At 35.4% G+C, this 16,793-nt stretch overlaps 1 protein-coding gene across 1 annotated transcript; it reads left to right on the forward strand.

Moving 5' to 3' along the window:
- The first annotated feature begins 1,012 nt into the window (after nucleotides 1-1,012).
- Nucleotides 1,013-16,731, forward strand: LOC111509981 (cytochrome P450 4C1). Its single transcript, XM_023165844.2, has 8 exons — nucleotides 1,013-1,243; nucleotides 5,545-5,654; nucleotides 7,838-7,928; nucleotides 9,336-9,521; nucleotides 11,462-11,835; nucleotides 11,951-12,019; nucleotides 14,818-15,166; nucleotides 16,457-16,731. The coding sequence occupies exons 1-8, from the start codon at nucleotides 1,078-1,080 to the stop codon at nucleotides 16,618-16,620; spliced, it is 1,509 nt and encodes a 502-aa protein (XP_023021612.2). The 5' UTR covers nucleotides 1,013-1,077; the 3' UTR covers nucleotides 16,621-16,731.
- Nucleotides 16,732-16,793: the final 62 nt, after the last annotated feature.

Here is a 16,793-nt window from a genome sequence, read left to right on the forward strand (position 1 = left end):
CGACTGTAGAGACACAACCGCTAATTATTAACCTGCAAGACGACTCGGATTCCGACGATGATCCTGTTTATTTTGAATTTGAATAGTTTTGTAAGTAATCGTAGTTTATATCATTTAAAAATAGGTATTAACTAAATAAATGTATCTTTTACAAATTGCAAGTAACTTATTATTTTTGAATAAAATAAAGAAATTTTTTTAAAATAAAAATACAGTTTACAGTACCTACAGTTTAAGAATATTAATATATTTATTTATCTAAAGTAACTAATATTTTAATCATATACTCTACGACACTGGTCACTCATTTCCACTCAAAATACCTACATAATCGGATTAAAAGTTTTATAGCTGTATTGTATTTCTTCAGATTCAAGGTGGGTTAGTCGAAAACATTTCAAACTGCCAGTTTTAGTTTGGTTTTTGTTATTATATCATATTAGCTGTCCTCTCTGTATTTCAGTTCTCTAATGAGGGTCAAACTTGCAGTGAGCTATCAACAAATTATGAACGGACTATAGATCGAAAAATAAACCGAGCGTCTTAACACTTAAAATATCAAGTATGGGGTATCATTGGATTCAGAAAATTGTGTAGATTTCAAAAATGTAATAATATACAGGGTGTTCTATTTGAAAATTAAACGTTGATAAGATTTCGGAAAACCCGGTAGTTGAAAAAAAATCTCACATTATCTCAGAAAGTGCCTCTTTGTAAGCATAATCAATATTAATAGTTCCGTGAAAATAGGTGGAAGAATGAAGAAAAAAGGGGGTGTACCATAAGTCTGTGTCACACGGTATACCACAGTGGAATAAATATTGAGACATGGAGCTACTTGACATCAAAACGGGCAAACCTTTCAAAACAACGTAATATAAACACAATTTTAATCCACACTACTCGTCTGAAGTAGATTCTATTTCTAACAATAATCATTACTACATGATCTGTCCTATATTTCACTTCACCAGGATTTGAATGTTTACATCACATATAATTATGTATCTATCGTAATGGAATCAAAGTTCAAGTAGGGTTCGGAAGTTTGAAGTCAGTTGAAATCCAGCCGTTGATATGTTGTTGGAAATATGTTTTGGGGTGGCGATTGCATGCATAATTACTTTGAGTTTTTCAAATTATGTTGTGGATTGTATCAGATTTTCAAGGCTTTTAAGTAAGCTGCCAGGACCGAAACCACTGCCAGTGATAGGAAACATTTTGGAACTCGCGTGTGAAAGGGGTAAGCGCAGAAATATAGAAAATAACGCGTTTTTTCTTCAGAAAAATGTGTATAGCCAACTTGATGAATTGAAATTGTCGAATTATTGAAAAATAAATGATGGGAAGTCGCCCAAGAATCTTTTTGATAATATATTCCATTTGAATTGAGAGAGATATACAGGGTGTTAATTGAGTATGTACCATAAATTTAACAGACGATTTTTTAGGTGACTTTAAGACGAAATGTTCATATGAACATGGGTCCGCAAATCCTTCGTTCTCAAGATACAGGGTAAAGAGTATTACTGGAGTTTTTCCCAACACCAAATCGTTATTTTCAACACCTCGACACGTGTTTCGATCACCAAGTGATCATCTTCAAACAGGAAGATTAAAACTAGAAACTAATGTGAGCTAACCCTATTTATGCTATAAAGGTAACCCATACAGGTAAACCATCCAGGCGTACCAACCATACAGGTATACCAACCTAAATTAATTTCAGAATATTACCAATCCAAATTTATTTTTGCGATGTGTCCTTATGTAGTAATCAGTAAACCCAACAACATTATTTTATTTTATTTTAACAAGCTATATAGTATGCTCTTTGGTATATGTCCGTCATCGTTATTCATAATATTAATGTGTTTACTTATTTCTGAAGGAATCAATATAACAGGTGGTAACATTGCCTGAACAAACATTGAAATATATTGGAGAATAATTACTTAATTTATGACATTAAAAATAAAATAAATACAACAATAAAAATTAATGGGCGCTCCGGGGCGACTTCATTGATTCCAGTGGCGCATTTGCTTTTTCAGCTGCAGGAAAACCCGGAAAAACCTGCAGCACCACATCATCTGAAGATCTTGATCTAACAATGTCCTCTCTCTCATAAAACAAAATGTAGGGTGTCTCCAGAGGCTCCAATAAATTCAATGCATCGCCAGAACACTTCGTGACACGATTATCGTCAAACTTAAACCAGTCCGTTTCTTCTTTGACCAAGGCGTAATAATGACCACATTCAACGCCAGAACCACAGTGAACAATGACTGCATGAATATTATAACAGTGGTCTGCTAGGTTGAAATGTTCTTATTTCTACACTCTCATAGGCATCTAGTTGCCTGTTGTTGTTAACTTGTCTAACTAACCTTAATGAACTGAAGTCTATGGAATAGACTTCAGTTGCAAAATATGATGTGCGACTGCTGATTTTTCAGGTCTTCCATATTTTAAGAGTGCTATGTGTTCCTTATATCTTACTTTAATAGATCTTTTTGTCTGTCCATAATATTTTGCATCGCAGTCCTTACATTCAATTTCGTAAATTTCAGACTTTTCCGAATTCTCGACTTTGTCTTTTGGACTTCCCAAAAGGCTCTGTAGTGTATGACTTGTTCTGAAAACCACCTTCATACCTAGTTCCTTGAAAATCTTTCCAAAGTTCCTCGTATATTGGTGGTATGGAACTGAGATGTATTCATCTTGGTTTTTGTCCTTTCTGAAAGTCGAGATTTCGTTCATTCTTAACCTAAACTTCTTCTTCCTTATTATGTCATCTACAATACCCCTCGAGAAACCGTTAGTGGCTGCTATTTCCTGTATTGTACGTCTTTCTTTTGTGAACCTATCATGTGTTAGAGGGAAAGTCAAAAGACGATGCACTAAAAAATTCAACCCAGCATGTTTGTGCTGTCCACAGTGATGTGAACTGTCAAGAATATACCTGTACGTGCTTGTTTCTTTTCTAAATATATCGTATTCTAACCCTCCATATTGGCTCCTCATTACCAAAACGTCAAGAAATGGTAGTTGTCCCTTATTTTCTAACTCATACGTGAATTTTATTGATGGAAGTTTTAATCTTCCTCTCTGAAGATGATCACTTGGTGATTGAAACACGTGCCGAGGTGTTAATAATAACGATTAGGTGTTGCTAAAAAACTCCAGTAACATTCATTACTACACCAAAGGTTCCAAACAGTGCATCATAAGATACAGGGTGTTGAAATAAAAATTAAAAAAAAAGTTATTCGTAAATATCTTAAATATCCTTCACCTAATTTTGTTGTAATTTTACAATGGTATTTATAACATTAAGGAGCTAATTTATCCCGAACGTTATTCAATTTATTAAGTCCAGTGGCGTCTCGAGCGGGATTTGAACGAATATTTTTGACTTAACAATGTACGCCACTGACTTTTGTGCAATTTTCATTATTTCTTTGGATTTAGCAATTAGAAATACAACTTTTTTGTCTCTTGAATTTTTTTCGTATCTTGTTTAGTGTTTAAAAAAAAAGTCGACCTAATTGCATATCCCTGGACCTCACAAGGAATAATATGAGGAATTAAATGTTTCTTTTGGAAATTATTATTTTTACAATTTCTCATTACTAATTATGTAACAATTACAACAAATATTAAATAACATTAACATCTAGACTAACGAATTGCATTAAATTAAGTGTTGGAAATGGCCTCCTTCGGCTTCAATACAACCGTCTAGCCGCTGCATAATTGAATTTCACACTCTTCTGAAAATACCTGGAATATTTTTCATTATGTCACATGAATTAATGATTTTATTCCGTAAATCCTCTCCACTTTGAATAGCAGTTTTGTATACCAACGCTTTAAGGTGTCCCCAAAGAAAATAATCTGAGGGATTCATTTCGGGCGAGCGAGGTGGCCATGGGTGTGGGCCTGCTCTCCCAATCCAGCGATTATGGTAATTTTCATCCAAAAATTGCCGTGCCACTACACTAAAGTGTAGTGAAGCACCGTCGTGCAAGTACCACATACGGAATCTTTCCATGACTGGAATTTCTTCTAAAAGTCAGGTAAAACAAATTCTAAAAACCTTCGGTATTCTTCTCCATTAAGTTTAGGTGGTCACCGACAATTCCAACCCAAATATTAAAAGAAAACTGTTCTTGAAAACCTTTCTCTTCCAATAATTTCCGTGTTGAAATATAATGGAAGGAGTTCAAAGTTTCGGGTTATTTTCGTACATTAAGTGAAGTCTTGTTGTCGGTATAAATAATTAACAGTGCATTACAAGTCGATATGAATGTTTATAATTCATTCGTAAGCTATAATCCAACGTACCTATTTGTTATCAATTGATAGTTTCTATACAGTCAACTTCAGATAACATTGACCTTCGAAGCTCGAATACAAAATAAATTCAAAGTGGTCCCAACATACTCACTAATACGCGTATTCCCCAAAACAAACACTGTTTCCAGACACCAGAACTGCAACACTCTTCTCAACGCGTGTTTCACCAACCAAATTGGCGTCTTCGTTGCAGTACTGGTTCTGATTGCAGTTCTGGTGTTTACGAACAGTGTTTGTTTTGGATTTATTCCAGTTCTCTACCTTTCATCACACATATCCCAATCGTCTAAGTCTAGTGCCTCGTACAATAACTTCTTCGAAAATTAATGAATGGTTTTGTGAAAAGGGATAGTTTGCCAGGGATGGTAATTGGCCTATTTGCCTTCCCCCACCAGTAGTTACCACGTCTGTTTGAAAAAGTTGAGGGTCTCCAGAAATGAGTGCGGTGAAATTCGCATAATCGCTAAATGACAAACAATACGAAATACACGCGGAATCTTTCTGAGAAAAACCGATGCATATACCCCGATGGGGTGTATGCATCGGGGTATATACAGCTGCAAACATTAAACTTTATCGACGATTTTTTGTTATTTCGGCTTGCGGAAATCGTCAGATTATAAATTTTTCGTTATCCTTGAATTATTTCCTTCAAAATAAAAAAATTAGCTACGCTCGAGAATGTCGAAATGACGTTATTTTTTTTACAACTTTGCTGCCCTCCCATTTCTTTACGTCACTCTCAAATTGTCAGATTACTGGAATATACACTTTTTAGCATGTAATTAACCCACCCTACCTTAATCTGACGCGCTCGAGATTTTCTGATGATCAATTTATTTTTACTAATCTGATCCTTTATCCTTCACGGGCGGCCTTATATATGGGGCTCATATTTGGTGGAGGTACTCAACCGGGTGCAAGGTATCCCCCTGTATATTAATCTGCCGCGCTCCAGTAAATCCCGAAATCTCCGCTTGGGCTCCCCTATTATAGTATGTTACATCTCTACTTTGTTGAAATACCAGAAAACTAAACAAATAATGATCAGTGTTTGTATGTGAGTAGTCGACTTTTCGATCCTCAATTCAGACGCATAAAAGTGTAAAAACGTTTATAGTCAGTATCTGAATAAAACACGATTTCAATAACTTATAATTTACTGTTTTTTTATTGTTTCAGAGTTGTTTTTCAGAAAAATCAGAAAATGGAGCCAGGAGTATGCCCCAATGTATATTTTATCAGCTTTCAAATCCCCCGCCGTCAATGTATCAGGAGCTGAAACATTTGAGGTTATATATTTTTATTTTAACACGCTTTCATTACTTTGTTTGTTTGTTTGTAACTCTCAAGCTGATCTGTATTTGACAGAATTATCGACGTTACTGCTTAATATATTCGCGGGCAGATGGCGCTGTACGTAACATCCTTGATATAATTCAAACTCACTTTACATGTATTTCTTCATTTGAAAAAAGTATTTTCTTTTATTAACACGCGCGCCTGCTGCCTTATTTTTATTTAATGCAACAGATGCGGAAATTCACAAATCAGCTTTGAATTTACCTTGATATTTTGGTTGTGGATGTACCCACAACCACCAGCAGTCTAATTTCCCAATCCTATTCTGAATTGTGAAATGATTTCGCCATGCAGAATAGCGTTTGTTCTTTACACTGCAATGTTTACTTCAAGATCTCCTTTGGATCTTTCAAATTCTTCACTATATTATAGAGTTTTTATCATACCAAGCTTTATTAAGGAATCAGTAGAGCCAGTGTTCAAGTACTTTCCAGAAGACGTAAACTTGTTTGATGAAACGGGCGCCAACTAAAGTGTTCCAGTTCTGGTATTTGAGAGCAGTTCTTGTAGTTGAAGGACTAAAATTCCAAGCAATCAGGGTTTCAACGATTTCTCTACTGGTACATCAATGGAAGCTGGATTCATAATTCAAAGTACTGGCCCATTTTAGTTGTGAATTTTCCAGGCTGCATGTCAAAATGCCCCAAAAAACTATTCCTCTCCTTTCTGTTCGCATACCATGAAGATATCCTCCAGGTGTTTTAACGCGACTTGGTAGCTCTTGTTAACTCCTTCGATCCACTTGGTTGGTTTAGATCCATCTTCCTGTGTGGAAAAGTAGTATTTCAGTTGAATATCTGGAGACATGGTTCCGCTTGCAAACTCTGCATCCTGCGGTAGCTTTTTTGGAACTAACTGAAGTGCTTCTCTGACAGGACGTTGTTGAAGGCTTCCTACATCCAAACTGATTAGTTATAATTGTTATACAAGGTGTTTTTCAAACATGCGGCAAAAAATTTAGGGACTATTCCTTGGACTATTCTAAGGATCTGTATCTATAGAGTAGGAAGAGTGAGTGTGATTGTTATGTTTTTGCCAGAAATTCCTTTCCTGGTTATTTTTTTTGTGGGCGATTGAGATACCAGCCAGTTCTGTTTGAACCACGCTGTTATTGGTCCCATTCCCCACTTGATTCTAAAGATATTTTGTTCTTAGATGATTTTTGATAGGGCGCTTTGTTTTAAAGAAACAGGGCCAAAAAAATTTCGACAATAACAATTTTGGTAATTTCAAAATAATGAACGTGGCCGAAATAAAACTACAGCGTACTACACTGGACCTTCCGAGTGATAAAAAATCTAACAATTCCGTGAAACAGGAGCATTGAAGCGAAATGGAGCACCAGGAAGGCCAATAGCAGTAAGAACGGTAGAAGTAGAAGAGAATGTGCTGACCATGGTAGAAGAAAATCCAGGTACTTCTACTCGAAAAACTGCAAATACTTCAAATGTAACGGGACGATTTGGAACATTCTTAGAGCCTATTTGTTGTACCCATACCACATACACGAGTTCAGGAACTTCTTCCTGCAGATTTTCTTCCACGTATGCCACCTGAAGTCTCTAGTAGATGTGTAACATTTCTGGGAATGATGTTTCATGAATCATCAGTGGTCCATATAGTTGAAGCGACTCAGTGTAGAGTCAGTGTTGATATTTTCTTATCAGGGAAGTAAAATTGATCTATCGATGGATATAGCAAATTCTGAACTTTCTAGTTGCTATTTTATCTCTATCTAAAATCTTCTCCCCAGATCTAATTTATCAACGAACTGGTAGATTCCATACCACTCTGGATGGTTTCATTGGTTTCTAATCATTGAGTAGATATATTTTCTTCAGTAGCCTCCTTCACTTGTGATTGTGTTTGCCATGCCATCAACAGATCTACGAGCATCTACAGTCAATAGTCCATCGATTAGGGTTAGTCTTTATCAAATTATAAACAAGACTTTTTTTTCAAAACGTGCTGTCTCTCAACACGCATGCAAAAAATAGCAAACAATAGTTCAGGCAGTGCGACATTGAATAAATAAAGCCAACTTTCGAAATCACTAGCCTACTACTCATTTTTTATGAAATGAAATACTAGTTTATCTATTTTTTTTTCACAGGTTATAGCTGGTTCTACAAAAAACCTACAAAAGTCTATGGTATACAAATTTCTTAGACGTTGGTTGGGTGATGGCCTCTTAACAACTACAGGTATGTATTTCGTACGTATTTGTCAAGCTGCTGAAAAATAAAATCATGAAAATCAAAAGATAGATAGATAAGTACTATTCTGATCATCCCCATATTGATTTCAATTCAAGAGCCACCGATAGACAGCTGTTTCAGCCTGTTGGGCATCGTCAGTACCGTCCAGGTGGTCCTCGAAATGTAAATAACCAAGAAGAGTACTTGACAAAAATAACTGCGTAAACGCAAGCGTAACATAAGTGGAACCACCTTTTGATGTGACACAAGTCAACTTTTTAAGTTTTTATGTCAGTGTTGGTGGTTTGACCAATCAACCGACCACTGCGGTAGCAGAAATTCGGAAAGCTATCCTGGAATGCCACCGGAACACGAATCCACATGTTTCTAAATGTTCTTGTAATTCATTAACTAATTAACAGTTTTTTCAAGATATGCCTGAGTAGACATAAGTTATTTATTACTTGCTAAGCCTAATTAAAGATTTATCTTTGAAATTTCCGGTACAAAAATTTCTCATGTCATGACATAAGTATGTACTTATTTCATGAACTAAAAATAGCTCCTTGCATACATAGCTACAACATATTTACATTATAATTGTTATTAATTCAATCAGCCTACTGCAAGTTATCTAAGTTACTATGTTAGAAATGTTTGAAACTATCAAGAGTGGTAGTTTGTAGTTTTGTTTTATGACAGCAATTAATAATTGCATGTTGATGTCAACTACAAATTGCAGAATAAAACAAAGAAGACATCGTAGGTACGTGATTTTCACATTATTTTATGCATCCTCATACATGTAGATATTAATAAATTTCATAGGATTTTTAATGGCATCGGAAAAAATTATCAGGATGTGAAACTTTCATTATTTGTTTGTAAACGATAGTTTGGAAGAACTTCATTCTCATTCTCCTGAATTGTTTTCTGAAAATTGAAAAATACCTGATATCGAACCTATTGAAAGCAATAGAGGGCTGAGAACCGAAATTGAACCCATCAGCAAGCATATATAAGAATAAGGGCAAGGGAAGAACCAAAATTAAAGAGAAAGAAAGAAGACAAAATAGAAAAAAATTTTGAGGCGTTCAAGAAAACCTTATTTAACAACTTTTAACACATGATAAAAGAAACCGCCTGTATAGTTGATAGTTTAGTGAAGGGCTCACAAAGTGAGCCGAATTCTGGGTATCGTGTCCTTAGGTGCTCGAAGAAAGGTGGAAATTTGATTGTTGACTGTGAATACTGTTAGTATATCTTCAGAATTTTGAAGAGGCACGATATAGGAACAATTTGAGATATCAGATCGAATAATTAGCATGACCACTGAACATATCTGCAAACATTCAAATTCATACTCCGTGACCTTCAACAATTGAAAAGTAAGTTAATTTTTTGTGGTTTCAGGCTCAAAATGGCACACCCGTAGGAAAATCCTAACTCCGGCCTTCCATTTCAACATTCTACAACAGTTCGTTAAAATATTCCATGAAGAAACAAGAAAATTAGTTGACACTCTCAAGAAGGAAGTAGATGAACCTTGGACTGACGTTATACCTCTTATATCACAGTTCACTTTGTTTACAATTGCAGGCAAGTCCATGAAAATTATTTAAAGAAGACACTCAGTTTAGCACTATTTATCAGGGTTTCTCATTTCTTTCTAAAGCTCGGGTTGAACCGCATCTTGAGTTTTGCTTTGTTGTTGAAACCATTTTCAACAACATATATATATATATATATATATATATATATATATATATATATATATATATATATATATATCACATGAAAAGTCTATGGATATTTCATAAAAATAAATGCATGAGGTCGTTTAATTTCGATTAAATTGGTACACTCGATCACCCTGTAAATTTCTATGGGTTGAACAAAGCCTGCAAAAACGGTAACTAATCTTTTATCAAGTTTTTTACAAACTGTAGGTTTTCGGCTAAAATGAATAATCTGAGAGTGTCGAGTTTGTACATTCTATGCAGTTCTTGCTCAGCAATTAAACTGGCTTCTTCAAGGTGGCATGCGACAAAATGATGTAGCTCTTCGTTTGGGGGTCTCCCAAAGTGTTATCAGTCGATTGTGGCGGCGTTTCCGTGAAACTGGCAGTCCAGCCGAACAACATCCAGGGCGAGGACGCGCTACAACTGCAGTTCAAGACCGATTTTTGGTCTTAACCGCAAGAAGACAATCGACAATCACAGCACCTTAGTTGGTAACGTAGACGCACCAGGTAACCATTGGTCGTGATACTGTCAGAAATCGACTGCATGAAGCAGATCTCCACAACAGAAGGCCACTTAGATGTCCACCTTTGTCGAGAGGCAATCGCGGTAGAAGATTAGAGTGGTGGCAAGAACATCAAAACTGGGATGCAAATGATTGGGCCACAGTTTTGTTTACAGACGAATCCAGATTTGGATTTCATCCAGATTCTCGTCGAGTAAGACTGTGGAGACGACCTGGAAATAATTAACGTTTGAGACATGTCCAGGAAGTCCACACATACAGAGGTGGTACAGTAATGCTATGGGGCGGAATCATGATCGGCGGATGAACCGATCTCGTTTTTCCAAATCGCTCCCTCACAGCTCGACAGTACCTCGACACCATTCATCTACCTATCGTCCGTCCGTTTGCTGGTGCTGTTGGTGAAAACTTCCATCTAATGCACGATAATGTTCGTCCACATGTCGCGCGTCTAGTTACTGACTGGCTCACCAACGAAGGAGTTGATGTATTGCCGTGGCCAGCACAATCACCGGATCTGAATCCCATCGAGCATATGTGGGACATGCTTCAACGAAGAATTACTCCGCATATGGGGAACATTCACACAACGTTTCAATTGAGAGAGCTTTTAGTCGCTGAATGGGCAAATGTACCTCAACAAGACATTGACAATCTCATTTTGTCGATGCACGATAGATGTAGGGCCGTAATAAACCAGTGTGGAGGCCATACTTTGTACTGATTCCAATTTTTTTTGTATTATGATTTTTTTCGGGGTGCCAAAGAAGAGCCATATTTTTTTTAGTTTTGCTTATATGCGCACTCAGTATTTTTGACCATTTGACAAATTTTGTTGTAAGTTACATTCGTTTAATAATCACCCGTCAACTTTTTTCCCTGAAGCGATCTAAAAAAAATTATTGCCATTTTTAAAAATATCCCTAGACTTTTCCGATGTGTGTGTGTATATATATATATATATATATATATATATATATATATATATATATATATAATATTATATATATATTATATATATATATTTTGTTTTTTTCAATGATTTTATTAGATGTACATCTAAAGGTTTTGATAATCCTGTGTCACATCGCGTCTTGCGTTCATAAGGTTTGTTTTTGACTATTTTACGTACAGTTGAGAAATGAGTTTCGGTCAAATCTGCTTGTAATATTTTATTTTCCTCGAGACCAAACTCAGCTTGTATTCTTTAACAGTATTGAACAATTGTTAAAAATAAATGGATCATCACCATCAAACCATGTTTGTTTTAGAGACCTCCATGGGTATAAAACTAAATATGGAAAACCGCGAACATAGAGAATACGTTGAGTCCATAAACAAACTCGGCCCACTAATCTTTCATAGATTACTGCGACCCTGGTTGCACAACAATTTTCTGTACTATCATGCTTTCGTGAATGGTTTCAAAGAACGAAAATTGATCAACACAATACATAGATTCACAGACTCTATCATAGCGGAAAAACTGAAGAACTTCAAAAAGTTTGAAAAAGGAGATGGGGAGTATGACTTTTCTCAAAGGAAGAAGCTTGCTTTGTTGGATCTACTCCTAAACGCCAAACTAGGTGAAGGAATTATCGATGACGAAGGGATAAGAGACGAAGTTAATACTTTTATGTTTGAGGTAAGTATCAGTTGAAATCTTCGTTATAATACTCTAGTTGTGACAGAATCAAAATGTTACTTGATAAATTTGTTCGTAACAACCTTATCGTTAATTGTATTTTTTGTTTTTCCAGGGTTATGATACCACCTCTACGGCCATTTGCTTCATATTGATGTTATTGTCAATCCATAAAAATTGGCAGGTAAAATTTCTACATCAGCATTCATTTGAAACTAATTATAGATCTGACTGCTAAGAAAAAAGTCAGAATCCAAGTATACATTGCGGGCGTGAGTAGCCTCCCCTTTTAACTTTCGAAAGGGTCAATAAATCAAAGTTGAACACAATTCTTCTAAAAAAGAATCATTTTCAGTACTTTTTCATGAAGAAGTCCAATAGTGTGGTATCACTTGCCGTCAAGTGGATACTCTCATATTTTTTTAAATAGGAAAGGGTGTCTTGTATAGTCGATGTAACCCCTACAGTGCATAGTTGAAGCTGTCGGCAATCTCAAAGGCCAAAAAAACTAATACATGGAAATGAACTAGTTCACAAAGACTGTAGACTTGGCGGTTCGTATTGGATGATGTTTACTAACCGAGTTTTATGATTGGCGGAAGAGTCATAAAATTAAATTTGAGTCATGTTACGGTGACGAATAGAAAACGAGGATTCTTATAAGAGTCGTGTTGTCTATGTTCAGTTCAGGAACTGATCGCGATATGAGTGTTGAAATTCGATATTTGAGCAGTTATAATTACTCAAAATTTGTGTTATCTGTTTAAAATGTGGCGTCCTTGGACGTCCTTGGACTAATAGTAATAAGGAGTGTGATAACAACGCAGACTTTTTATGTGTAGTGATTCCAATAGCGATGGTGAACAATGCGAAAAAGAGATACCAGTAAATAAGATTCAGATGCATTTGAATATAGAAACACAGAGAGTATGTTTCAATGTATATAAGAATCTACGTCTCAAGTTTGACTTCGAGGGAAACAAACTATCACAAGCAACATCAGATTTGACCGAAGTTACTTTCTCAACTGTACGTAAAATAGTCAAAAACAAACCTTTTGAACGCAAGAGGCGATGTAATACAGGATTACCAAAACCTTTAGATGTTCATCTAATAAAATCATTAAAAAAAAAACATTATACGACTGTTACAAAAGCAATGAGATACCTACAATGGAAATCATAAGGAAAATATTAAATACTTCCGGCCATAACGTGAGCTACTGTGACAAAACTCTTCAGAATTGGATAAAGAAACTAGGATTCAGATTTAAAATAATAAACAAACGTCAAGCAGTTATGGAAAGCAGAAGAATAGTGGAATTGCGTAACAAATACTTAGCACAATTAACTAAATATAGACAAGAACAACGGCAAATTCTCTATTTGGACGAAACTCGTTGTGATACTCACGACACAGTTACGAAAGAGTGGACTGATGGTTCGGGAGTGTGTACGCCTAACATGTCTGCAAACAAAGGATCGCGAATAATCATTGTGCATTTCGGAGGAAGTAAAGGATGGGTTCCAAATTCTTTGAAATTATGTGGAAATAAACTTGAGGACTGCAATGTTGACTATCATAAGAACATGGAAGCTAATATTTTCGAGGAATGGTTTGAAAACACATTGATCACAAATTTGGATGCTAATAGTGTAATAGTTCTTGACAACGCTTCCTATTATTCGAGACAGCTCATCAAAGTACCGAATAATAATTCGAGAAAAGATGAAATACAAAGTTTTTTAATGGATAACAATTTGTTGTTATCCATACCCAGATTTTTTGAGATAGAGAAATAAATTAATAACAACTTCTGCAATAGTTAAGTAATAATTTTAAGGGCATAAAACGATATCATTTCATTTCAACCCATTGATTATTTATCTCATACATAAATAATCATTAGAGCAAATGTTTAAAATGTTTTCCTTGAACTTTCCGACACTAAAACAACTTTTTTTCGAATTAATTTCCAACAAAATGATTAAGACTCTTGCAGCCAAGTTTTTCAGTGTCACTATTTTTTAGTTTGGAAGGCCGTGGATTTTAGTAATAGGATATCAACCTGGATGTATAAACCTCTGAAAAAGCTAGTCAGGAAAATATCCAAAACCTCGACGGCCTACAAACCCGAAAAATAGTGACAGCTGATTAACGGAAAAACATATATTTTTTTTAAACTCATTTCTAACATTTTGGAATGTTTCCGGGTTAATGCTAGTACGAGTTACGGTAATTCAGTTTCTGAGTTCCCGTATTGTACCAAATAGATTGTGCAATATGTACTTTCGATTTGATATAGCCCCAAAATAAAAAATCGAGAGGAGTCAAATCCTGTGATCGAGCAGGCCATTTCAATTGACTGCGCCTTCTAATCAACATGCCTGGGTACGTCTGATCCAACCAATCTCGCTGTCTCGCGGAGGCATATCGAATCGTGTCCCATCACACACGTTCCCTACTTTCAGCTCTGTACGTCATTGCTACACCATCGCGGTCCTAAGAATAACGGTCGGGTTTGCCAGAAAGTATCCAGGAGATTTTCATCATTCGCGGAACGGAACTAATATACGTCTCGAATTCCTAGTATTCTCCTGAATATTTTCCAGCAAGAACGATATTATTATACCAAAAAATAACCGCGATACAATTATCCTGTTTGAAACGCGAGACTTATAATTGTGTGACAACTTGAAGAATTAACTGTCTTAAACAAATGTATTTCCAACAACATTTCACTAATCACAAACTATTTCATTTATTACAACATTTAGCAACTAACGCCTAATTTATTTCTACTATTTGAATTTCTTGTTTAGCCGCTCGATTCACTTTCTGAACTGTCCTCTTGGGTTGGGAAATACCTTTCGAGCGAAGACCCCCCCCTTTCTAAAGCAATTGGCTTTTTCATCATGAAGTACTGAAAATAATTTCTTCTCATACAAATTTTCTTCGCACTGAATAACCACTTATTTCCAGGATTTGGTTCATGAAGAAATATTGCAAGTCCTTGGAGATTCAACAGAAGACCCTTCACTAAACGACTTGAATGACCTAAAAATCATGGAAAGGGTCGTCAAAGAATGTCTCAGATTATATCCAAGTGTACCTTTTATTGGTAGGCTGCTCGAAGAGGATACAATGATCAATGGATTTCTTATACCAAAGCAAACGCTGATGCATGTTCACATTTTTGATATCCATCGGAATCCTAAATATTGGACGGATCCCGAAAAATTTGACCCCGATAGGTTTTTAACTGAAAATTGTGTTAACAGACATCCTTTCGCTTATGTACCGTTCAGTGCTGGACCTAGGAATTGTATAGGTGAGTAATTCATAACATTATGAAGAAAAGAGAATTAAAACTTTCTACGTTTTTTACCACTTTTATTTGTAAGTAACGTTACTGCAGTTTCGTCCTATAAGGACATTTTCAAACTTATACATTAATGTATACATCAATGCATTAGTTTTAATCCTTAGACAATGATAAAATAAAGATAAAATTTTCATTTCAATGTGAGTGGCGACATCTACAGCAAATAACATGAATTCATTGTTTTTAGGTTCTGTCCGCTTCGATACACAGAACACAAATTGGGACAGATCATAAAACATTTCCCAATTGCTTATTACTATTTTTTGAAAATCTCCGACCTCTCGATAAAGGAAGAAGAAGAAGATAATAATACGTAAACTCATTTCACTTTTCATTTTCAAACAAGGAAACATTTCTGTTTTTGAATTGAAATGCAATACTTGAAATAGTTCAAGTGTTCAAGATAACCAACAACAAAAAACCAACTAGAAAGCAACTTGCTATTTCAAATATTAGACTACATCCATTGGCCATACTTGTTAGAAGGCTAAGGCCTTCTATATTCAGTCATACTATTCAAATTTCTTTACAATCGCCACGTAGTGGTCGAAAACTCAAATTTGCACTATGTTGGTGCCTTTCAAATATATGGAAGTAGATTTCAATAGGTTTTCAATGACACTGTAGGTAGATTTCACAAATAAAATGTGGTCAGGCTGCAGACGAATACGTTTTGAATACATAAGCGCCAGAAAACGCCTCAGATTTCTAAAAAGTGAGGCTGCTGCGTTGCCAATTTCTAGGAGTGTAGGCTCAATTTTTTTGCAGCTTCAAGAGACTTCTCTAAGCGCTTATAGTAGGAATGTGTCATTTGAATAAATTTATCTTAATTCGGAAAAAATAAAAACGAAATTTTAGCGCTCAAGTCGGTTTAAATATAGCGGGGGAATAAAAATATTGAAAAGAAAGTAGAAATCATTTTACAAAACTCACGATAACATTGAATTGATTTACACTATTAAGTTTTTTGGGGTCCAACGTGAAGTATCTGTTAAGAAATATATTGGAAAATCTGTTTGAAATATGTTTTTCCGTTAATTTTTCCATTAATCAGCTGTCGCTACCCTACGAATTATGACCCTCATGTCGAAACTTGTACGAGCTAAGGATTAACGAAGTCTTACTATTGAACGTGCGATTTCTAGCAGGGCTCGATGTTCCAGTTTTTTTATATCATGGATGATTTGATATCACTTCAAAAATTTTCCAACTGTTTGTACTCTGTCTCTGTTTCAGGACAAAAGTTTGCAATGCTGGAGATTAAGGCAGTACTCTGTGGAATCTTGAGAAATTTTGCTTTGGAACCTCAAGATACACCAGATACCATCAAAATCGTACCAGACCTAGTACTGAGGACGACAGATGGCAAAATAAGAGTCAAATTTAGATCAAGACAGTGACGAAATATGAATGAAATCAATCGTAATTCTTTCATATGAAAATTAATTTTTAGTTCAGTGTTCCATAACAGATGGAGAAATAATGTTTTGATCAATAAATATATGCATTAACGGTATAAATCATTTTCCTGGTGTCATAACATTAGGATATCTTTATCGGAATTCCAGTACTC

The sequence above is a fragment of the Leptinotarsa decemlineata genome, unplaced genomic scaffold (genome assembly GCF_025532065.1).
Source record: "Leptinotarsa decemlineata unplaced genomic scaffold, Ldec_3_MD MMD2_tig00000882_RagTag_RagTag, whole genome shotgun sequence".
Classification (NCBI taxonomy): Eukaryota; Metazoa; Arthropoda; class Insecta; order Coleoptera; family Chrysomelidae; genus Leptinotarsa; species Leptinotarsa decemlineata.

Bases quoted from the DNA above. Each gene is read 5' to 3' on its own strand.
- LOC111509981 (XM_023165844.2), top strand. From the start codon at position 1,078: ATGTTGTTGGAAATATGTTTTGGGGTGGCGATTGCATGCATAATTACT. The intron at 7,929-9,335 runs GTATGTATTTCG...TTGTGGTTTCAG, and splicing joins TGGCCTCTTAACAACTACAG to GCTCAAAATGGCACACCCGT. The intron at 12,020-14,817 runs GTAAAATTTCTA...ACTTATTTCCAG, and splicing joins CAATCCATAAAAATTGGCAG to GATTTGGTTCATGAAGAAAT.